Here is a 24,032-nt window from a genome sequence, read left to right as displayed (position 1 = left end):
GATTCTGTCCTCACGGAACTTTCAATGTAGTGAGGATTTATTGCACATAATGAAGACTTATTAAGTTTGTGCCAGGCTTGATGCTAGGTATCTGGCATACAGCAGTGACCAGAGTGGACACAGTTTCTACATTAATGAAATTTACCATATAGCGTTTCCTTTTTTTCTTTCTTTCTTTCTTTTTTTTTTTTTTTGATAGATGGAGTCTCTTGCTTTGTCGCCTAGGCTGGAGTGCAATGGCACCATCTCGGTTCACTGCAACCTCCACCCCCCAGGCTCAAGTGATTCTTGTGCCTCAGCCTCTGGAATAATTGGGATTACAGGCACATGCCACCACACCTAGCTAATTTTTTGTGTTTTTAGTAGAGATGGGGTTTCGCCATGTTGGCCAGGCTGGTCTCAAACTCCTGACCTTAAGCACTACACCCACCTTGGCCTCCCAAAGTGCTAGGATTACAGGTATGAGGCACCGTGCCCAGCCTCTATAGGGGTTCTTGAACCAGCCTCTGGTATATACTATACTATACTGTATAGTATTTTTCTCTACCTTTCACTCTTGTTCTGTTATTATTTTTCTTTAACTTTATATTCTGTTAAAATAACAGGATTTTTTGTTTTATTTGTTTTAAAGTATATTATGAAGTTTTACAAATGCACTAAAAGGTATTGAACATAATATAACTTACAATCCAGCTTTCTCAAATCTGAATATTTTGGCATCTTTTGCTTCCAGTTTTTTAGTTGACATTTCCTCTATAAATTTGCCTCCCTCCCTCCCCAGAATTAACCACTACCCTGAATTTAATTAATAGATATATTTTTTACAGTATTACTATAGTTACATGTATCCACAAAATATACAATGTTGTTTTGCATATTTTAAACTTAGATAAGTGATGCCACATTTCATTATTCTTCTGCAATTTATTTTTCCCCTCTTTATTAGATTTCTGAGATTTAACCATGTTAATATAATTAGCCCAAGTTTTAACTGTTGTGTATTATTCCTTTGTCTGAATATTACCACAGTTATCCATCCTCCTGTTTTTGGACATCTAGATGAATTACATTTTTTTGCTATTACAGGCAGTGCTTGACTCATTTTTCTCTATAAATAAATTCATAACTGAAAGGAAATTTTGTATCATTTTCATAAGTTGAAAGCAGTACCACTTGTTATAAGGAGAAGGTAATTGTAGGAAAATTGAAAGGAAAACAAAATGTTCTTACATTCTAGTCAGACATCATTCATCATCTTAGGAAGCTCAACCCTGTGACAAGTTCTCTCTATTGGAAAGGAGGACTCGCATGTATTGAGGGGGGGACCTGGTGTTTTTCACTGACCTAATTAGGTTAAAAGGATCACTAAAAAGAGAATCACTTTCTCATCATGTAACTCAGATTGTCGAATGTTGTGACCTGTGAACCTAAAATGCCTTTCCAATCCTCAGTGTGGCTCATCCCACTTTTTGTGAAACTCCAGAGTAAATGAAGCAAAGAAGTATTAATTGTATACTACATGTTGGGCACTGTGTTAGACTCTAGAGGCACGCAGAGAAATAAGAAAGAAACCTCAAGATACCCACGACCAAGATATAACCAGTGACCTCAGACAGATCGTACTAAATGATCCTAGTAGATAGAGAATGAAGGAAGGCTGGGGAGATGTCAGAGGAGGGTTTTTTTTTTTTTTTTTTTTTTTTTTTTGACAGAATCTCACTCAGGCTGGAGTGCAGTGGTGCAATCTCAGCCATTGCAACCTCTACCTCCCAAGTTCAAGTGATTCTCCTGCCTCAGCCTCCCGAGTAACTAAGACTACAGGTGCGTGCCACCATGCTTGGCTAATTTTTTTGTATTTTTAGTAGAGATGGAGTTTCACCATGTAGGGCAGGATGATCTTGATCTCCTGACATCGTGATCCGCCTGCCTTGGCCTCCCAAAGTGCTGGGATTACAGGCATGAGCCACTGTGCCTGGCCCAGGGGAGGTTTTATACAAAGAAAGTAACATCTGATCTGGAAGTCTTGGAGTAGGAAAAGGATTTCAATTAGTGGACCAGAGGGTGAGGGCATTGTAGGCAGAGAGAGCAGCCCAGGCAAAGGCATCAAAGTGAAATCCACAGAGCAACTGGAGAGCCACAGACCTTGTATCCTTGGAGGAGCAAAGCCTTGGCTGTGGATGGTCGTGGAGACTAAGTGGGAATGATGGGGCAATTAGACTGCACAGGCAAGTAGGCACATGGGCACCAGGGGGCTTTGTCGAGACCAGTGGAGTGCTGCGGGAGGTTTTTAACAGAGGACTAGTGTGATCAGGTTTGGCCCAGGTGGAACGGCAGCTCTCCCAGGCTGCTGGCCAGGTGTGTTCCCTACAGTGATCTGGATACTGGGTGAATGTGTGCTGAGTGGTGTCGAAGATGTGACTCTGAGGATCTCTGAGAGGCACCTTCTAGGGAGTCAGAGCAATTGAATCGTATATCCTGGCTATTCAGGCTCATTTGCTCTCTCTGTTAGCCAGAACCCACTGAACGGACAATTCCCAGCTGGTCACCTCCCTGGCCCTGTACCCAAGACTTTAATACTGGCCTGTAGGGATCCTCAGAGTCTCTCCTTGGGGACCTGACTTTCTCTTGAGCGCCCTACCAGCCCCAGTCTGGCCCCTCTGCCTGGCAGCCTTTGATTCTGGCCAATCCTCACTGTGGCCGCTACATCCCTTAGGGATCTACTCTGTGCAGGCAAAGTAGGGCTGGCCCCTTCCCTCCCACAGTCCCCTGCACAGCCATCCTGAGGGCAGCTGGGGTGATGGCTGGCTCAGGGGGCCTCCTTGGGCTGAGCTCCATGCCATGACCTCCCAGCCAGGCAGGCTCCTGTGTCCATGCTGTTTGGGTTCCCACAGGCCCTATTTCTTAGAAAATTCCCAGGGCATGGGATCTGTTTCCTCTCAAAGACCTCCTAGCCCCACGAGAGGACTTGTCACCACCACAAGGGGTGGTGACGCACAAATGGGTGAGTAGTTTCCCCTTCCACTGGGGCGCACCCCCAGAAACTCTGGGTCTGACAAGCAGCACTTTCCCCACCCCCAGTGACATGGGCCCTGAGGTATCCAGGCAGCTGCTGAAGGTGATCGCCCAGAGAGGCTTTGAGGTGGACTGAGTGGCACAACTCTTGGCTGGCAGGACATTCTGGGAGCTCCGTGGGAGGGAGGCAGCGCCCCACAACTTTGGGCCAAAGGGCCAGGAATGGGCCTCAGTGTTTTCAAGCTGCAGGAATTTATTTTGAATTCTTCATAAGACTCCAAACCACATAAGCTTTGGGGTCCACTCAAATGTCAAACAAACTCCTAAGTGGGACCAGATGTCGCCATGCTGGCCGCAGAGATCACAGGAACGGCCGCCCTGCTCTGTCCTTCGCCTGTTTAGCCTCTTCACATCTCCCTCCCGTCTCACCCTCCAGTTCCAGTGCCCAGTGACGATTTCTGATGAGAGGGATGTAAGCCAGAGCCTGGCCCAGCTTGGGCCTCTAGTCGCTCCCTAGAGGTGTCCAGAAGAAGCCCTTCTAGGGTGTCACCTTGGTCTAGGTGTGTGGGTCTTTAGCTGCAGAGTCAGGGCTGGGTGGAAACTGCTGGTGTTGCCAGAGCACAGCAGACACCTGGAGGCAAACTTTGGGGAGCTGGATGAGTGCCCGAAACTGCAGGTCAGTGTCTCATGGGAGTGCTCTCAGAGCCAGCATCAAAGAGTAGCTGAAGGGCCGGGCACGGTGGCTCACACCTGTAATCCCAGCACTTTGGGAGGCTGAGGTAGATGGATCACCTGAGGACAGAAGTTCAAGACCAGCCTGACCAACATGGTGAAACCTGTCTCTACTAAATTTTTTTTTTTTTTTTTTTTGGAGAGGGAGTTTCACTTTTGTTACCTAGGCTGGAGTGCAATGGCGCGATCTCGACTCACTGCAACCTCCGCCTCCTGGGTTCAGGCAATTCTCCTGCCTCAGCCTCCCGAGTAGCTGGGATTATAGGCATGCGACACCATGCCCAGCTAATTTTTTGTATTTTTAGTAGAGGCGGGGTTTCACCATGTTGACCAGGATGGTCTCGATCTCTTGACCTCGTGATCCACCTGCCTCGGCCTCCCAAAGTGCTGGGATTACAGGCTTGAGCCACCGCACCCGCCTGGTCTACTAAAATATTTTAAAAACTAGCCAGGTGTGGTGCAGGCGCCTGTGTGTGTGTGTGTGTGTGTGTGTGTGTGTGTGTGTGTGTATGAGAGGTAGAGTTGGAGCATGACTTAGAGTTGGGCCAACCCAGGTTTGAATCAGGCTCCAGCACTTACCCGCTGTGTGGAATTCAGAAGTCACTAACCCTCTCTGAACTGGCTTATTAGCTTTAGGATCGCCGTCGTTGCCCCAGCAGACTGCCTGCTTTATGTCAGATGTTAAAATTCCCGCCTCACTTAACCATGGTAGCAACCCAATGAAGCAGCTATTGCTATCTCCGTTGTACAGATGGAGAGAGCGAGGTTTCCCAAGGACGTGCGGAGAATGACAGAGTCAGGATTCAGTCTTAGATTTGCATGTAGAATGGGGACAGCCTTCCCAGCCTCTCCCTGTTCCCCAAGCCCCGCCTGTAGAAGGTGGGACTGTCGGAGGGGCTGTAGGAATATTCCCCAGCTCTGAGCATCCTTGGGTTGATTCTGTTTTGGTGACCCCACAGGAGGAACGTCTGCGGGGGACAGTGCTGCCCAGGATGGACAACAGCAAACAGCACCAACCACTGTATAAAACGTGAGTGCCTCCCCGGGTGGCAGGCACACCGCTGTCTCAAACATGGTGTGCCATTCCCCACCCTACTCCCGAGGCAGGCCAAGCTTAGGGACTCCAGAACCTGAAGCAGAAGTGTCTTTCCTAGTCTGTGTCCTGAAGATGCAGCCCCTCTTTGGAGTGGAGGCAATATCCAGTGGCAGGGTGGGGGTTTAAAAATGCCTCCAGCTGGGGCGGGAGTGGTGGCTCATGCCTGTAATCCCAGCACTTTGGGAGGCCAAGGTGGGTGAATCACTTGAGGTTGGGAGTTGGAGACCAGCTTGGCCAAGATGGTGAAACCCTGTCTCTACTAAAAGTAGAAAAATTAGCTGGGCGTGGTGGTGGGTGCCTGTAATCTCAGCTACTCGGGAGGCTGAGGCAGGAGAATTGCTTGAATCTGGGAGGCAGAGGTTGTAGTGAGCTGAGATTGTGCCACTGCACTCCAGTGAGACTCCTCAAAAAAAAAAAAGAGGTCTGGGCACAGTGGCTCAAACCTGTAATCCCAGCACTTTGGGAGGCCAAGGCGGGCAGATCATGAGGACAGCAGTTCGAGACAAGCCTGGTCAACAGGGTGAAACCCTTGTCTCTACTAAAAATACAAAAAATTGGCTGGGCATGGTGGTGGACGCCTGTAATCCTAGCTACTTCAGAGGCTGAGGCAGAGAACTGTGTGAACCTGGAAGGTGGAGGTTGCAGTGAGCTGAGATTGCACCACTGCACTCCAGCCTGGGTGAGAAAGTGAGACTCTTGGAAAAAAAGAAAAAAGAAAAAAAAAAAAGCCTTCAGCTGGAAACAGCTTCTCAAGTGAAATCAGTGCTGGTGTTTTCAAACCTTCCTGCATTTCCTCTTGCTGCCCTACTGTGTTTGACCCACTCACCGTCCCGGCAGGGTCTCAGGAGCCTGCATGCACCTGTATTCTGCAGAAAATGCTTGGCGCAGAGCCTCTGCCTCCCACATTTCCAGGGTCACCATTCATGTATCGTGTGATGAGAATCCACCTCTCCCCTGGCGGCTGGCCCAATGGCCCTGACCTCTGTTAGGCACGCTACCAGGATGGTCAGATGACACTCTGACCCGTGCCTGGAGCCGTCTCCCTTTGGACTGCTCTGACACCTTGCAGGCTGGCTCGAAGGAGAGAAAAGTCATCTTATTTTGTGAAAACCAAGGAGTGAGTTGGGAAGAGCTAGAGCCTCCATGCCCGAGCCTTTTCCACTGATGGTATCAGGGGCATTTGCAACAGCAAGAGCTGGGAACTTCATAGCACTCACTTCGTACACGGTGCACTTTAAACGGTGGCGGGTGGATGAGGAAAGTGGAGTACAGTCTGGTAACTTGCCCAAGCTCACGTGTCAGAAAAAGCAGAGCTAGGATTTCAATCCAGACAACCTGACTCCAGGGTCAGTCTTCTTAATACCTATACTCTGCTGCCAGGTATCTTACCTTAATTTCTGGGCCTTGCTTTCTGTATCTGTGATCTGGAGGAGATGGTACTATTGCTGTCACTGCCCCCGATCCTGATACTATTATCTAATAACTGAGTATGTACTAGTGCCCAGCAGTGCGCTAAGCTCTTCACATGCATTATCTTAGTTTGACCTGTCAACCATCTTATGAAGTATGTGTGCACTTATTGTCGTGGTTTACAGATGAGGAAGCTGAGGCTTGGGTTGCTCAGGAAACACAGCCAAGGCTATGCTGCAGCAAGTGCTGAGCTCAGGCTGGACCCAGGCCAACTGATTCCAAAACTCCAGCCTCCAATCTCCAGGGCTCCATTCCCTCCTGACACCAGTGGGGGCTGGGCATTCCAGAGTGTAGAGTCCCCACAGATCACAGCAGATAGAGGAGTTTGAGGGAGCCCCTTGGATCTTTCTCCTTCCTCCCACAGGCCCCTCTTGGGTCCACATAAGCTCCCCAGGAACTCCGCCTGACTGTCCCACAGGTGGCTGCCCCTGCCTCTGCCAGTCCCAAGCCTGGCTGCAAAGCCTCAGTCTCACCAGCTTCCTTCCTTCAAGGACCAGCCCCAGGCCCTTCTCCATAGGAGGGCTTCACAGTTAAGAGTCCGGGTGTGGACAAAACATGTAATGTTCCCAGCACCACGGATGCCCTCGTCTGCGGTTGTCCTGACACCTCGCATGATGGGATATGACGCCGCTGCTCCCATTCCCGCGAGGCTGGAGACGCGGGTTCACCAAGCTCTTGGCTTCTGCCTCAGGCCTCATGGCCCTGACCCTCTGCCTATCTGATGATGCAGCTCAGGCAGAATCCCTCCTAGGATCTCCAGATAACAGAACCAGAGCCAAAAACTCAAAAACAAACAACGAAGCAGATTGGCCTGCACACCCTTTCCTTTTCAGGAAACCTGGATTTGTGGGGGCTCTCAGAAGTCAGGCCCTCTGTGGTCAGGAACAGACAGGTGGGCGAGAAACACTTGTCCCTCAACATTTTATTTTATTTTTATTTAAAAAAATTTTTAGGCTGGGTGTGGTGCTCACACTTGTAATCCCAACACTTTGGGAAGTGGATGCAGGCAGATCATGAGGTCAGGAGTTCGAGACCAGCGTGGCCAACATGGTGAAATCCTGTCTCTACTAAAAATACAAAAATTAGCTGGGTTGGTGGCAGGCACCTGTAATCCCAGCTACTTGGAAGACTGAGGCAGGAGAATTGCTTGAACCAGGGAGGCGGAGGTCGCAGCGAGCCGAGATCATGCCACTACACTCTAGCCTGGATGACAGAGCTACACTCCATCTCAAAAAAAAAAAAAAAGAATATATTTGTTTTTTGAGACAGAGTGTAGCTCTGTCGGCCAGCCTGGAGTGCAGTGGCATGATCTTGGCTTGGTGCAACCTCTGCCTACTGGGTTCAAGTGATTCTCTTACCTCAGCCTCCCAAGTAACTGGTATTACAGGCACCCACCACCATGCCTGGCTAATTTTTGTGGCTTTTTTTTTTTTTTTGGGGTAGAGACAAGGTTTTATTATGTTGGCCAGGCTGGTCTCAAACTCTTGGCTTCAATGATCCAACTGCCTCAGCCTCCCAAAATGCTGGGATTACAGGTGTGAGCCACCACGCCCGGCCACTCATAATTTTAAAGAAGAAGAAAGTGAGCGTCTGAGAGGTGGTGACTTGCTCAGAGCCACACAGCTGATTGGAAAAGCACATGAGACTCATAATCCGCTCTGAGCAACTCCTCTGGGTAGAGAAGCCAGGGACGTGGGTGCCCAGGTGGCTTTATGCTAAGCAGAAGCTCTGGAGTTGGGGCCTGTCACTGTGATTTTTTAAGAGCACCCTAGGTGATTCTAGGTGTGGCCAAAAATCACTGAGCAGAGTTGGGGGTCAGTCACAGGAAGATCTGCCCTGGGGGCCCTCCTCAAATTTGAATATTTCCCCAGATCCTCTGGGAATCACATCAAAGGGAAGATTCTGATTCAGCAGATCTGAGGTGGGGCAGATACCCTGTTTCCACCCAGCTCCCAGGGATGCTGACACTGCTGGCCCAGGGACCACACTTTGAGTAGCAGGGCGTTCCAGAACTCAGGAGGCCTGGGCAATGACTGGGACTTGGAGGCGGGGAGGAGCGTTGGTATGTTTGAGAGAGCTTAGCCTTTGCTGGAAGGCAGCATTGGCTGATGGAGAGTGTTGCTGAGGATTGAGCTGAAGCTGGAGCGGGTGGCTTCACAGCGGGCGGGCTTCTCCCCAGCTGCCTGAGGGGTCTGGGCACAGGTCTCACTTGGGCCCTCCAGCCCTGGAGGTTCTTGGTTTCCTAACTTGCTAGTGATGGTCCAGTGTTAGTCTCTGACAGACTCAGGTTTCAACCCTAGGAGCTCAAGTTTGAGTGAGTTTGCAGACTGTTACAGTACCAGCGCCTGTGTGGGGCACCCGCGTGCCCCAGCGGGTTGCTGCACCAGGAAGCTGAGGTAGGAGGCTGCCAGTACCTTCTCCCCTGGTATTTCTCTCTCTGGCCCTCTCACCCTGCTGCCCCCTGGTTGCCCACCCTGACCCGGGCACACAGGCCAGCAGCTCTCCTGGAGTGGGTGGCTGGTGGGCAACAGCCTCTCCCACTTGCAGTTGGCTTGCCCGCTGAAGGGCTGTGTGCTCATTAACTGGTTCCTGTGCTGTTTGCTTGTTGCTATTTGGCTGCTAATAAGCCTAATGAGAACCACACAGGCGGGCAGTGGGGTGTTGGCATGGATGCCTTCATCCAGAGCTCCACAGAAGGGGGGCTCTTGGCTCCACACCCTGTCAGCTGGCTCTCCCCAACCCCCCTCGACTTCGCTTCTCCCTCCTCCCTCCCAACAGCTGCTGGGGTGGAGATGGCCAGTGTTTGGGAATGTTCATGATTCTGTCCTAGCAGTTTCATGAGGGGATGCCTTCCTGGGCTGGCGAGAGATGGGGGCTGACGGTCTCCCACTGCCAAGAGTAAAGTTGAGTGCCAGAACCACGTGGAGACTCAGTCTCTCCTGGATATCTGCGGGCCCAACCCATTGCCTATGCGCAGAGAGTACTGGCTCCTGCTCACTTGCCCTCTCTTGCCTCTGGCAGAATCAATTCCAGGTCACTGTCATACACCAGTCCCTTGCCAGGGCCTGCCTTCCTTCTGCCCTGCTCTGCAGGTGCCCACTGCTGGAAACCTAGCCCCTCCTTCCAGCTTGGTGGGGGCTAGAGCTGGGCCACCATCTCCTCCTCTAGTCTTGGTATCTGCCTTTCCTTCTGTTTCTTTGCCAGCTCTCTCTCTCTGGGGATTTATGTGTTTATGTATTTGTGGAGGCAGCTGACTGGGGCCTGCCGGGCCCTGCCCAGTGGAGGGGAAGAACTGGAGGGTGTGGAGTGACAGTGTCCTGTTTATAGTTGCAGCTTTTGGAAGACTGTCTATTCTTCCCAGACTGGCTCACGCCCAACCCCAACCCAACTGGGGAAGGGGATTTGAATACTCCTTAGATTTCTCATTTTATCTCAGCCTGGATGCACAGGGGCTGGGGCTGCTTTGGGGAGGGCAGAAGAGAATCCCTGTATCTGTTGAGGAGCAGGCAGGCAAGTTACTCTCCCATTCCTGCCCCCAACAGCAAGGCTCAAGATCAAGAGCATGTACTTTGAATTCCGGCACCAGATCCCTGGAGACGTGTCTGAGTCCCAGCTCTGTGTCCTGGGGCAAGTGACTGGCCCTTTTCTAGCCACAGGTCCTCGTCCATGAAATGGGCATAACAATCTATATAGAGTTGGTTTCGGGGATGAATGATAATGAACTCAGTAGCTCTTCCTGTGCATCAGGTATGATTCTAAACACTTGTATTGTTAATTTTTAATTCTCACAACAACCCTATAAGCTAGATTTGGCTTTTAATCCCCGTTTACAAATGAGTTTGGCTGTTTGTCCAAGTCATGCTGCTGAGACTCAGCAGAGCCCAGACACGAATCCAGGTAGCCTGGCTCCAGAGGGCAAGGGCTTAGCTCTGTGCTTTCTGATCAGTGAGTAAATGCATGTAGACAGCCTGGCCCAGGCTAAGTTTAGCTGGCATTTTAATGCTAGATCAGGAGACTGTGCTGGACTGCCTGGGTTTAAATGTCGGCTCTCAGCTCTACCACGTAGTGGCTGTGGGACTGTGGGCAGGTTGCTTAAAGTCTCTGTGTCTCGATTTCCTCTTTTGTGAACTGGGATCAGCATTGGGCCCCGCCTCCAAGAGTTGTAAGGAACAAGTGAGGTAACTTAGGTCAGATGTTTAGTTCAAAGCCTGGCATGTTCCATGCATTCTATACATGTTTGGCCTGTATTTCACCACCCCCAGCAGGCAGCACACTGGTACAAGATAAAGGCTCCATAAGCGTCTACTGACTAATACAGGGCCTATCCCCGCCTTGTGCTGAGAGATCCTGTTCTGCTGCCCAGGTTCCATCAGCTCTTCCAGAAACTCCCCACTGTGTTCAGGTGATTCTGGGATGGAGACACTAGAGTGGGCCTGGCATTTCTGTGCATGTATCAAATGGGTAATGGAATGGCATTTCCTCTAGTTTCCATCCCAGTCCTATAAGAACGCTGTCTCTCCTGATCAGAGCTCCTCCTTGACTTCCCTGAGGGAGCCTGTTTACTCCATTCATGCCAACTGCATCCCGAGGAAGACTGTGGCTGGATGGCTAAGAGCCCCAGCTGTGGACTCAGACTCCTGAGTTCAGACCCTTGCTCCATGACTTACTAGCACGGTGATCTTGGGGAAGTTGTTGACTGTTCTGCCTCAGTTTCCCCATATGTCAGATGGGGATGAGAGGAGAACCTATTGTAGTTATGAGAACTACAGGGCAAGGGTGGATTTTCATCTTCATTGACTGGTTAGCACCTGCCACTGGATGAACCATCCAATGGGGACTCTGAAGTTGGCAGGGAGTGGTGGAAAGGAAGGTGGGAGGTGGCAAAGGGGAATAATTATATGACCTCAGTGGAACCCAGCTGATATGAAGAGCACGGTCCCATCAAGAGACCCTGTCGGCCAAGTGTGTTGGCTCACGCCTGTAATCCCAACACTTTAGGAGGCCGAGGCAGGTGGATCACCTGAGGTTAGGAGTTTGAGACCACCTTGGCCAAAATAGTGAAACCCTGTCTCTAGTAAAAATTAAAAAAAATTAGCCGGGTGTGGTGGTAGGTACCTGTAATCCCAGATACTTGGGAGGGTGAGGCAGGAGAATTGCTTGAACTCAGGAGGCGGAGGTTGCAGAGAGCTGAGATTGCACCATTGCACTCCAGCCTGGGCAACAAGAGAGAAACTCCATCTCAAAAAAAAAAAAAAAGACCCTGTTTGTTTCTTGCCGCTGCAGGGGGGTAACCCAGATCTTCCTAGGGAGCAGGTTACCCTGAGGCTCTTTGTCCAATGAGATGATTAGGAGATGTGCTTGACTGGGAGCTTCCTGAAGCCAGGCCCTGTGTCCTGCTGACACCAGCGGAGACCTGGCCCTCCCTCCACACCTATGTCCTTGGTATGTGCTTGGGATCTGTTTGTCAAAGAGATGAGTGAGCAAATGTTGGCATGGATGGCCTGGCAGTTTCCTCCCTCCAACCCCAGCTGCCTCTTCTTGGTCTCTTTTGCTGGCTTCTCCCTGTTGACCTGACGTCTTAATACGTATTATGTTGAGCTTCCCCAGACCTTCCAAGTCCCTCACTCCACAGAGCGGGGCCATAGGAGCCAAGTGGAGTATGAACTGCCCCTGGTTATTGAGTGCCATCAGGCACTGTGCCCAACCATTTACATGCAATACTAATGGTAATGCCCCGTGCTCACTCTGCCTGGATGTGCCAAACGCTGCCATCTTCCTTCAAACCCTCATGACGTTCTCTGTCCCCTCCCCTCCTATTTCCCTGGCTGCTGCTGCTTCTCCGCCCACTACTAAACTGTGGGTTTCCCAGGACTTAGTCTGTGTCCTCTTCTTTTCTTTGTCTTTGCATTGGTCCTGGAACCATCTGCTGCCTTCTCGTGGATGTAAACACCGTCTCTGGGCTGAGGCCGCCCAGATTTACATGAATTCTCAGCAGGCCTCTTGTCTGACCTTCAGTCTTGCGCGTCTGCTGCCTGCTCCACATCTGTGCTTGATGCCTCCCAGACCTCTCCATCCCAACTTGTCGAAAGCGAACTCGTGATTTCCCTCCCTCTGAGCTAACTCCCTGGCGCAGGTCTTACCCACTCTGTTGACTGGCACCCCGATCGACTTGCCTGCTTGAGCCAGCCACCCCATGGCCCCAGGGATGCCTTCCTCTCACTCAGGCTTTGACACCCACCCATTACCAAGCCCTGTTTGTTTTACTCCCTCGTGGACCTGCCTGCTTCCCTGATGCCTCTCTGGGCCAGGACCCTGTCATAGCTCTCCTGGGTGACACCGCAGCCTGCTGCCTGCTCTCCCTGCTGCCCTCAACACATCCCGCCTAAACCTTCCTGCCGCAGTGTCCCTGAAGTCACCCAGTTCCCCAAGGGCACCCTAGGTCGAGGCACACTCTGCTGCCTCCGTGTCTGCTCCCTATCATCCCTCTGTGCAGCTGGCCCTTGTCATCTTCCCAGTCTCTGTTTTGAGGTGCCTTCCTCAGAGGGGCTGCCCTGGCCACTCTGGCTTGAGCGGCCCCCACCAGCCTTGTTCTTCTGGATCTCGGACCCTCGACTATCTCCTCCATCCCTCACGTCCCAAGTTCTGCTCCACTTCTTTGTTTTTTATTTTTATTTTTGAGATGGAGTCTCGCTCTCTCAACCAGGCTGGAGTGCAGTGGCGCAGTCTCAGCTCACTGCAACCTCTGCCTCCCAGGTTCAAGCTGTTCTTCTGCCTCAGCCTCTCAAGTAGTTGGGATTACAAGTGTGTGCTACCATGCCTGATTAATTTTTACATTTTTTGTAGAGATGGAGTTCATCATGTTCGCTAGACTGGTCTTGAACTCCTGACCTCAGGTGATTTGCCGGCGTTAGCCTCCCAAAGTGCTGGGATTACAGGCATGAGCCACCGAGCCCAGCCTGCTCGATTTCTTTGTTTACCTATTAAGTGATAGTCCCTCTGACTAAATTGGAAGCCCCAAGAGGACAGTCTCTTGTTTGCCATCCTGGCAGGTCATGCATTTGAATACATGACCATTTTCATTTTCTTTTCTTTTCTTTTTTTTTTTTTTGAGATGGAGTCTTACTCTTTTTGCCAGGCTGGAATGCAGTGGCACCATCTCGGCTCACTGCAACCTCTGCCTCCCAGGTTCAAGCAATTCTCTTGCCTCAGCCTCTTGAGTAGCTGGGACTACAGGTGAGTGCCACCACACCTGGCTAATTTTTGCATTTTTAGTAGAGACGGGGTTTCACCATATTGGCCAGGCGGTCTCGAACTCCTGACCTGGTGATCCACCTGCCTCGGCCTCCCAAAGTGCTGGGATTACAGGCATGAGCCACCATGCCTGGCTGCATGACCATTTCCTGGAGAAGAACACTGAGACTCACAGTGGTGACGAAACTGGCCCCAGGTGAGGTCCTGCAGTCAGATCTCAAACATGTGTCTCCAACAACAGGGACACACTGTCCTTCCTGCCCCCAATGTTTGGGCTGGTGGCTCCTCCCTCCAGACTGTCCCAGGCCTGGGTGTGGAGCTGGTGCTGCTGTGGGAGGGTGGCTGGCTCCACTCCAGCCCAGAACTGTCTTCCCTGGAAGCCACTTCTCTGGAAAAGACTCATCCCCAGGGACCCCTCCCAGCCTGTCTCACCTCTGGGCGCCTCTGGCACTGAGGCCTCCTCCTAGACCAGCTCTTGGGACTGTGGAGGTGGATGGATGACTCTCCTCTGCTTTGGGGCAGCGGCTGGAGAGGAGCCCAGGCCTTTCAGCCCTGGGCAGTGAGCTGGGCCCAGAGTCTTCCACCTCATGCCTGCTGGAGCTGGTGGGATTGGGGCTGCTTTCTGCCCCAGCCCCTGGCCCCGCGGCTCCCCGGCCCCCACCTGGCCCAGCCTCATAGCATTTGTTAATGCAATTAACAGGGCGGTCTGTGCTGAAGGGCTGGGGGCCAAGGTCTGACTCACACCTCCCCTTCCTCCCCTCTAGCCGCCAAACGGTAGAGGCCCGCTTGGCCTGCCAGACAGCGTCTGCAGAGAGCGCATGAAGGGCCAAGAACGGCATCTTTCTCTCATTAGAAGCTTTTATGTGAACACAACTGCTATTTTGGAGCTGGGCACTTGGCCGGCCCCGGAGCCCCAGTTCAGTTTCCAGCCATCCTGAGCCATGGCCCCGGCACAGCTGTATGAGAGCTGGGCGAGCCCTGGAGGCCCTGGCTTCTCCCACAGCCTGGGGCTCGAGCCCTCGGTCAGGGCCTGGGAGACACAGCGGGGCAGAGCTTACAAGTGAAGGGAGAGATGCTGAGGAGGATTCCAAAGGTGTATATGAGCCAGACAGGGATTCCCTGGGCTGGGGGAGCTCTGACAACAGGGTCCCTCCCCTTCCGGTAGAAACCAAAGGTCAAAGTTGTGGAGAACAGCTCAGGGCCTCAGGTGGACCCCCCAGTAAGCAGATTCCAGGGACAAACTGAGGTCTCCAGATGGGGGTCCCACTTCAGGTGCCCAGGGAGATCTGAGGTAAATACTGTGGATGAGGTACGAACTGCCCCGCATACAAAGGCCTCTAGTTGTGAAAGGGGACAGGGCCCCATCCTGAGGAGGGGATCAGGTGGCTCAGTGGATAGGGTCTTAGCATCCCACTGACACAGATTTTAAGGATTTTAGGGATAATGGAGGTTTAACCTGGGGAGCAGCTGAACTTCAGGAGTTGGGGGCTGGGCTGGGAGTCTGGAGCTGAGATTCCTCTCCCAGACCAGAGAAGGGGTGGTGCTGGAAGCCAGCAAGGACGGGAAGGGCTGGAGGGCCCAGCCGGAAGTTGGTGCCTCTTCTGTCTAATAGGTCATAGATGGAGGGAGAAGGTGTCTCTGGGGCCCAGGAGATAGAGCTGATAACAAACACCCTGCCTGGGGGTGAGGGGGCCGGGTGTGGGGTTCGGAGGGGACGGGCTATATTTGACACCAGGAAAGCAGTCCCCACCTTGTACTGCGGTCCCCACCTTGCACCACAGTCCTTGGTTGTTCATCTCTGTAACTGGGGCCTGAGCTGACATTGCCTTTTCCTGGGGAAAGGGCCATAGCAGAGAAGCTCAGAAGCCATCTTGCCTCTGGGGGAGTGGTTTTGTGTTGCTGTTTTAAGCTTGGCCGCACTGGCCAGTGGAACTTCCTGTGATGATGGACGTGTTCTATCTCTTGTTCTCCAGTGTGGTAGCCATGAGCCACGTGTGGCTGTCAAGCACTTGAAATATGGCTTGTGAGACTGAAGGAACTGCTTTTTAAATTTTATTTAATTTGAATCCATTTAAACTTAAATAACCACAGACAGTTCTCAGCTACAGCACAGCCTTAGAGGGTACAAAGTACGTCCACGTCCAGGTGCTCAGCTGAGACTCAAGACAGCTCTTTGAAGCAGGAATTATCAGCCCCATTTCGTGGACAAGGCCTCTGGCACACTGGTGGAGACATCTCAGCGAGATGAGATGTGTCTGGGGTCGTGCAGCTGAGATGGCGCTGAGCTGGGGTCAAACCAAATCTATAGTAGCAGGAACTACTGGGCGCTACCCAGTTCTTGCTGCTACCCAGTAGCTAATCTGCAGGGGCTCCAAGCAGAGGTAGGAGCAGCCTGCGTGGGGTGGTGGTGGGGGTGCTGTTTCTAGAATCTCTCCCAGTTCTGGCCATTCTAAGTTTGGTCCCTTCCCAAAAGTAGGGGTTTTGTGTGGAAAATCTAAGTGAATCTCTGATGACTGTTCTGGGGTGGGGTGAGGGGAGAAAGGGCTCAGCTAGGAAGATGGGGGCATTAGGGGAACGATGCCTTTTATTTCTTGTTTTTAAAGCAGTTCAGAAGTTTTCTTTGATTTCCCCCTCTTTTGGCATCCCGGCTCACTCCACAGAGTGGAACACCCACAGCTGGGACTTTCCACCTCCCTAATGCTCAGTGAAGAAGAGCAGATCTGGGGAATGTGGAAAAGAAAGGGTTCCAAAGAGCCCAAATGATGAATGGCTAAAGACTGGCATCGGCAAGCGAGCTTGAGGAGGCGTGACAGTGTAGCCTTCTGGTTGTCCGAGGGCACTGTCCTGGGACTGGGAGGTTAACTCCGGTTGTCTGAGGGCACTGTCCCGGAGCTGGGGGGTTAACTCTGGTTGTCCGAGGGCACAGTCCTGGGGCTGGGAGGTATTCCATCTTGTGTAGATTAACTCCCACAGCCTAAACATGGACATTGTGGTATCATGCTCAATAACTGGACCAATCATCAAATGGAGATTCGTTAGAGCCACATAACCCGTACTGGGTTGATTTCTCAAGTATAAGGCATGATCTCTACTCATTTAAATTTATTTAGATATATTTTTAGAGACAGGGTCTTGCTCTGTTGTCCAGACTGGAGTGCAGTGGCACCATCATGGCTCACTGCAAACTCAAACTCCTGAGCCCAAGTGATGCCTCCTGCCTCAGCCTCCCAAGTAGCTAAGACTAGGGGTGTGCACCATCACACCCAGCTAATTTAAAATAAATTTTGTAGAGGTGGGGTCCCACTATGTTTCCCAGGCTGGGCAAGCTCTTGGACTCGGCCTCAGCCTCCTAAAGTGCTAGGATTACAGGCGTGAGCCACAGCACCCGCCTCTATGATCTCTACTATCGAGGAAAAATTGGAGGTATGAAACTCCAAAGGCAAAACATGAAGACCGCCTGGTCCACCGTGGTTGGAGGTTTTCTCTCTTAAAGTTCCTGCAGCACTGCATGAAACCGCTTCTCCGGGGACCTCAGCATTTCCTTCTTTGCTTTAAGCAACAGCCTCTGCCACTGGAGCTTCTGAGATGGCTGATTTCCTTTTGGATATTTAAGTTTTGAGATCATGCTCATTTGGCCTAGGAATGTTTCACTTCAGTCTCCTTTAAGCAAAGGACACGGAACCACGATGGCCTCTCCCTCCCAAAGGGTCACTGGACTCCATGCACCAGTAACGTTTCCGAAAATATCTTAAGTACCAACATACAGTGGCCAGCTTTTCATTTCTCCCAGTAGGGAAAAAGGAAAAACAAAACCAATTACCACTTGCCAACATCTTTAATTAAAAATAACATTTTAACTCCAAAAATGCAGAAAAGACATCATCTCAAAAGACACTCTTTAAATGGGAAAAAAAGAACATTATGAAAAAGAAACAACTCAGGAAAGTGTTTATTTTTCTGACTTTAAGGCAAACCAGTAAAAACTGTCAGAATGTTCCCATTCATAGACAGGCACTCGATGCCACCATCGTGGGCCATTTAGGGGTGAATTTTGGGGGAGTGGAGAGAGAGGAGAGGAGTCTACATGCTCCAATCCCATAATGCAGACACTTGGCTCAGATCACGCTGCTTACATTTCCGTGAGGAAAGTAGTAGTTCCAGGCATCTTGCTGAGACTTGTGAAAACAAGAGAGGATGCGAGTGAAGCCGGTGAGAGCTGGTTCTAAACCTCCAAAAACCTGAAACTTGGAGGCTCTGCCTCGGCAGATAGGGCCACTGTACCGTCTCCTACGTGGTTAATTCAGAAGGGTTAGCTTCCTGAGGGCATTTTCCCCACCAACACGTCTGGCTGGTGTGGAAGTCTTTTAGAACTTTATTTATGATGATATTATATATTAAATGCCATTTCCACAGTTTCCGCTAACCACTCATTTCCCATGAGCTGTTGGTTCATTGTACCAACCAAAGTTTGCCAGCCCTAACCCTCACTGAAAATCAAATTCCCTGCTTGGAAAGTGGCTTCTAGGAGTGTGCGAACCCCCACTGGTCAGAGCTTCCCCTGTGCAGGGCCCAGTCTTGTTCACCTTTCTGCCTCGGCACTCAGTCTGGTCAAGATAAGGTGCTTGCTAAATGTTTTCAGGAGGTATTATTAGTAAGCAAGGCAGAGCCGGAGCTAAGTGAGTCATGGCGAGCCACAGGGGCTTGGCTTGCAGGGTCTGGGGTCTTGGATTGCTAGACAGTGAAAGATCTTATTTTACAAATATATATATATAAACATATATAAATGCATATGTATATATTTAATTTCAATAGCTTTGGGAGTACAGATGGTTTTTGGTTACAGGGATACATTGTTTAGTGGTGAAGTCCAAGGTTTTAGTGCACCCATCACCTGAGTAGTGTACATTTTACCCAATATGTAGTTTTTTATTCCACACCCCTTTTCACTCTTTCCCTTCTGAGTCTCCAAAGTCCATTATACCAGTCTGTATGCCTTTTGTTTTTTTAAAGATGGAGTCTTGATCTTGTTGCCCAGGCTGGAGTGCAATGGCACCATTTCAGCTCACTGCAACCTCTACCTCCTAGGTTTAAATGATTCTCCTGCCTCAGCCTCCTGAGTAGCTGGGCTTACAGGTGCCCACTACCATGCCCAGCTATTTTTTTTTTTTTTGTATTTTAAATAGAGATGGGATTTTACCATGTTGTCCAGGCTGGTCTCGAACTCCTGAACTCAGGTGATCCACCTGCCTCAGCCTCCCAAAGTGCTGGGATTACAGATGTGAGCCACCGTACCCAGCCATGCCTTTTCATACCCATAGCTTAGCTCCCACTTGGAAGTGATGACATGAGGTATTTGGTTTTCCATTCCTGAGCTACTTCACTTACAATAATGGCCTCCAGCTCCATCCAAGTTGCTGCAAAAAGACATTATTTCATTCTTTTCTATGGCTGAGTAATATACCATGGTGTATATATATCACATTTTCTTTTTATTTTTTTTTGGAGGTGGAGTCGCACTCTGTCCGGCTGGAGTGCAATGACGTGATCTTGGCTCACTCCCGGGTTCAAGTGATTCTCCTGCCTCAGCCTCTGGAGTAGCTGGGATTATAGTCACCTGCCACCATGCCTGGCTAATATTCTGTATTTTTAGTGGAGACAGGATTTCACCACATTTTCTTTATCCACTCATTGGTTGATGGGCACTTAAGTTGGTTCCGTATCTTTGCAATCGTGAATTGTGCTTCGATAAATGTACACATGCGGGTATCTTTTTGATAGAATGACTTCTTTGCTTTTACTCGGTGGTGGGATTGCTGGATTGAATGGTTCTTTAAGAAGTCTCCATACTGTTTTGCATAGGGTGGAAATTTACATTCCCACCAGCACTGTATAAGTGTTCCCTTTCACCATGGCCATGCCAACATCGATTGTTTTGTGACTTTTTAGTAATGGCCATTATGGCTGTGATAGGGTGGTATCTCATAGTGATTTTAATTTGCATTTCTCTGATGATGAGTGATGTTGAACATTTTTTCATGTGCTTGTTGGCCATGTGTATGAAGGATCTACTGTGAACCTGAAGGATGGCGTGTTCTCAGGGCTCAGGAGGGGAAGAATGGAAGCTAGACTGTTTTCCAAAGGCTGTCCTCCGGGCAAGGACCACGCACTCAGAGGTGGAAGCAGCATGACTTTCCTGTCACCCACACCAGGCTGTGGGTCTCTGTGGCAGAGAGGTATTGGTCCATGTGGGAAATCACTCAGGCCTTCCCTTTCTATTCCCTCCCTAAAAAAAAAAACCAAGGCCAAGACCTGCCCTGGGCATGTCTGCTTCCTCCATGTTCGCTAGCACTGGCGTGGCTGCTGGGCTGGCCCCAGCTGACCGTGTTTCCAGTGGTGGTGGTGACAGGGGCCTGGCAGGTGGTCAGGTGGGGGCTAAGTCTGCTTGGGCAGATGGAGGGGTGGCCAGGCCAAAATCCTGCTGTGGTGGCAGTTTGTGTTTGGGGAAGTGTTCTGGGTTATGATTCTCTGACATGGTCTGCTTACCTAGAGGCCTGGGGCCTGCCAGGAAGAGGTGCCTGGGCACGGAGAAATGGGCTCTGGCCTTGGAGCCCAACTTGTGGTTGGAATGCTATTGAAATCTGTTACTGGCCAGGTGCGGTGGCTCATGCCTGTAATTCCAGCACTTTAGGAGGCCGAGGCAGGCAGATCATGAGGTCAGGAGTTCAAGACCAGCCTAAGCAACATGGTGAAAGCCTGTCTCTACTAAAAATACAAAAATTAGCCAGACATGGTGGTGTGTGCCTGTAATCCCAGCTACTCAGGAGACTGAGACAGGAGAATCGCTTGAACCCAGGAGGCAGAGGTTGTAGTGAGCTGAGATCATGCCACTGCCCTCCAGCCTGGGCGACAAGGCAAGACTCCGTCTCAAAAAAAAAATAATAATAAAAGGGAAAAGAAACCTGTAAACTGGTTACTTCCCTAACTCTCTGAGGATAGACTGGTCTTTGAATGCCCTTGGTCCACAATGTCCAATTCACTCATCCTTTGTGTCTCTGGTCAACATCACCTCCTTCAAGAAGCCTTCCCTGACTTTCCCTACTCTGTGCCTCAGCCTGGGTTAGAGGGTCCAGTCGACATAGCACTTGTCCTATAACCTGTGTGTTCTGCTTTCTGTGTCAAACAGTGTGCTAGAGACTCTATCCCAAGCTGCACACCCAGTGCACACTCTATGAAAGTTCACTGGATAAACCCATGAGCTGATGTACATCCTCTGTCATTACTTTAAAATTCTGTGTGGGCTTTGGAAGGTCATGGGGTCCTGGGGCCTCCACTGTCAAGGCCAATTGGGATGTGCATTTTCTCAGGGCAGAGTTCTCAAGGGTGCATTTGGTGGCTGATTTGAAGCCAACAGATCCCCTTTGTTTCCTTATCAGCTCTAGGCCAAGGCTCAGAGATGGTAGAGAGGAAAAGGAAGAACCATCCCCACCTGGCTGGGAGTCAGTGGGGTGGAAAGAGCCTGGGCTTCCCAATCACACAGAACTGAATTTGAATCCTGGCTCCACCATTAACTAGCTGGGTGACCTCAGGCAAGTCTCTTACCCTCTCTGAGCTTCACCAGCATTATCTGTAAATTGGGAATCATAGTCCCAATTTGTAGTTGCCAGCCCTAACCCTCACTGAGGATCAAATTCCCTTCTTGGAAAGTGCGAACCCCCATTGGTCAGAGCTTCCCCCATGCAGGGCCCAGTCTTGTTCACCTTTCTGCCCTTGGCACTCAGTTTGATCAAGATAAGGTGCTTGCTAAATGTTTTTGGGAGATATTATTAGTAAGCAAGGCAGAGCCGGAGCTAAGTGAGTTATGGCGAGCCACAGGGGCATGGCCGCATGGGATTGTTGAGAGGCTTCGGTGACAGCATGTATGCAGGATGCAGTGCCAGGCTTGTTGTCAACACTCATCAGATAGCAGCTGCCATAATAAAAATGATAATAATCGTGTTATTGTGAGGCGTATGTTAGGAGCTAAACATACAAAGAGGTATAAGAGACAGTCACTACACTTCAAGGAGCTGGCTATATGAGTTAGGAAATTGAGACACATGCATAAAGAACTAATGGCAGCGAGCAGGCACGCCCCATGGAGGGTGAACATGGCAGGTTTTTTCCTGTTGGTCAAAGGAGGGAGCAGCTGCTGAGAGATGGGTGTCCGGATGGGGAAGTGGGCCTTGAGGGACCAGTAGGAGTCAGGTAAATGGAGAGGAAGTGGGAAAGAAGAGAGGGCGGGCCTGGCGCGGTGGCTCACACCTGTAGTCCCAGCACTTTGGGAGGCTGAGGTGGGTGGATCACAAGGTCAGGAGTTCGAGACCATCCTGGCCAACATGGTGAAACCCCATTTTTACTAAAAATACAAAAAATTAGCTGGGCATGGTGGCAAGCACCTGTAGCCCCAGCTACTTGGGAGGCTGAAGCAGGAGAATCACTTCAACCTGGTAGGCGGAAGTTGCAGTAAGCCGAGATGGTGCCACTGCACTCCAGCCTAGGTGACAGAGGGAGATTGTGTCTCAAAAAAAAAAAAAAAAGGAAAGAAAAGAAGAAGAAGAGAGGACATAGCACCTGCAAAGACATAGAGAAGACAGAGCAGAGGCTACCCGGGGCCACAGCCAGCAGGCCAGTTAGGCTGGAGCAGGCAGGCTGACTTAGAGGAATGTTAGAGGGGATCAGACCCGGATAGTCTTCAGTGCTAGTCTATGGACTTGAACCTTGAAGACACCAGGGAGCCATTGAAGGTCTCTGTGACAAGGGCCATGTGGAATTTTGGAGGTGTTTATCCAGGCCAGACCCCGGTTTGGATTCTGGTACTATTCTCCGAAAGGAGAGTTCAGCTCACAAAACCCAGGCACCTGGTCTAGGTAGTGGTGCCTGGAAGTTTCACAGGTGCACTTAGGATCCCTGGGATGACAGGGTCTGTGTGTCTGCCTCTACTTCCTCACTGACCTTGCCTACACCTAATCTGCCATCAGACCCCAGCCTCCCTGGGTCTCTGGCGGCTCCTCAAGCATGCCATATTCCTTCCAGGCTCCAGGGCCTGGTCTTCACCTCGCCCTCTGCCTGGAAGACTGCCCAGATCTTTGGGGGTCCACTTCCTTTGCATACTCCCATTTCTCTCTTCAGAGAGGTGCCCTGGCCACCCCATCTGAGTCTCCTGGTTGGGCCTGGACCCCTGCGTCACCTGGGTTAATTGTCTTCACAGCCCTTGAAGCTGCCTGACACCACATCATGCTATTGTTTCCTTGCTTCCTGTTGGTGTCCTTCACTCCACTGCAAGCCCCAGGCCGACAAGGACTTTGTCCCACTGCCTGGCACTGACTAGGGCTCAACAACTATTTGTTGAATGAATGAGTGACAGATGAATGAGGCATTGGGTTTCGAGGGTCCAGTGTGAGCCAGACCATGCTGCCTAGCTCACATGTGTTCCCTGGTGGAGGTCCTGGTGGGGGAGGGGCAGGACTCTGCATCCCAGTGTGTGCCTCTGTGTGGGATGTTCCCTTGGTCATGAATCACTGGCTGTAGCTCTGGACTTTACAAGGGGATGACGGACAATGAAGAGAGGAGTCAGCTTGGGGAGCTGGTGGCTAATGCTGCATAGGGCTGACTGGGAGAAGGGCCCATTTCAGCTCCACCTTGCCCCCGGCTGGACCCACAGCCCAGGAGGCAGAATCCAGAGAGAACCTAAGCCCTGAACGGAAGCCCCACAGAGGAGGGGACTTACCTGGCCGGCAGAGGCTGTGGTGCTGGTAGCTGCGTTCTGGCCACTGGGCTTTCTCCAGCCATAGTCGGGAGTTCTGCCTTGTTAAGGATGGCAGCAGACGGAGAGCAATGGAAGGAGAGGTGAGACTGTCAAGTTGAAGATGCCTTTGAAGGACCCTTAGAGTCCTCCAACCTCCTTAGTTCACTGCTCCCATGATTTAGGAGCAAATAGAGGCTCAGTGAAGTCAAGACCACACAGCTCACGAGTGACGGGAAAACCCCAGCAACTCAAACCGCTTGAATTTCAGGCCGATGTTGGGTCCTTTTCCATAAAAGAGACTGATTCATTCATTTATTCACTTCATGCTTACTGAGAATCTATTCTGTGACTGTCCCATTCTAAGTTCTGGGGCTGCCCTCATGGGACTTCCAGTCTGGTGGGAGTGAACGTTTCATTGTAAACACAGTGTCAGGCTTGCACTTCCTCTTCAGGGTGTTCTGTGGGCTGTGGCCACGCAGTCTTTGGTTATCCAAAGATTAGTGGTGAACTCATCCTGGGGGTCTGTGGATGAAAGCAGGAGAGATGTGGGTCAGGGAGCCCTCTGAGGCCAGGAAAGAGGCTTCCTGCTTGAGCAGTGGGGTCAGCAGCACTCAGTAGGCTCTTCTAACAGGCAGGTATGGGCAGCTGTGGTCTCAGTACCCCATGGCCAATGCTGTCACCTTTCTC

General features: G+C 50.8%; 1 protein-coding gene across 5 annotated transcripts in view; it reads left to right on the top strand.

Annotated features, from left to right (window-relative positions):
* The window catches only part of LTBP2 (latent transforming growth factor beta binding protein 2), a 112,197-nt gene that overhangs the window by 3,282 nt on the left and 84,883 nt on the right, over positions 1 to 24,032 (top strand). For all 5 annotated transcript variants that reach the window (XM_035261019.3, XM_035261018.3, XM_035261020.3 and 2 more), the window contains exon 2: positions 4,704 to 4,774. In XM_035261019.3, the coding sequence (XP_035116910.2) occupies positions 4,704 to 4,774 (71 nt within the window). The remainder of the gene's footprint in view (positions 1 to 4,703; positions 4,775 to 24,032) is intronic.

Source organism: Callithrix jacchus, chromosome 8 (genome assembly GCF_049354715.1).
Source record: "Callithrix jacchus isolate 240 chromosome 8, calJac240_pri, whole genome shotgun sequence".
NCBI lineage: Eukaryota > Metazoa > Chordata > Mammalia > Primates > Cebidae > Callithrix > Callithrix jacchus.
This window is presented reverse-complemented; position numbering and strand designations above follow the sequence as displayed.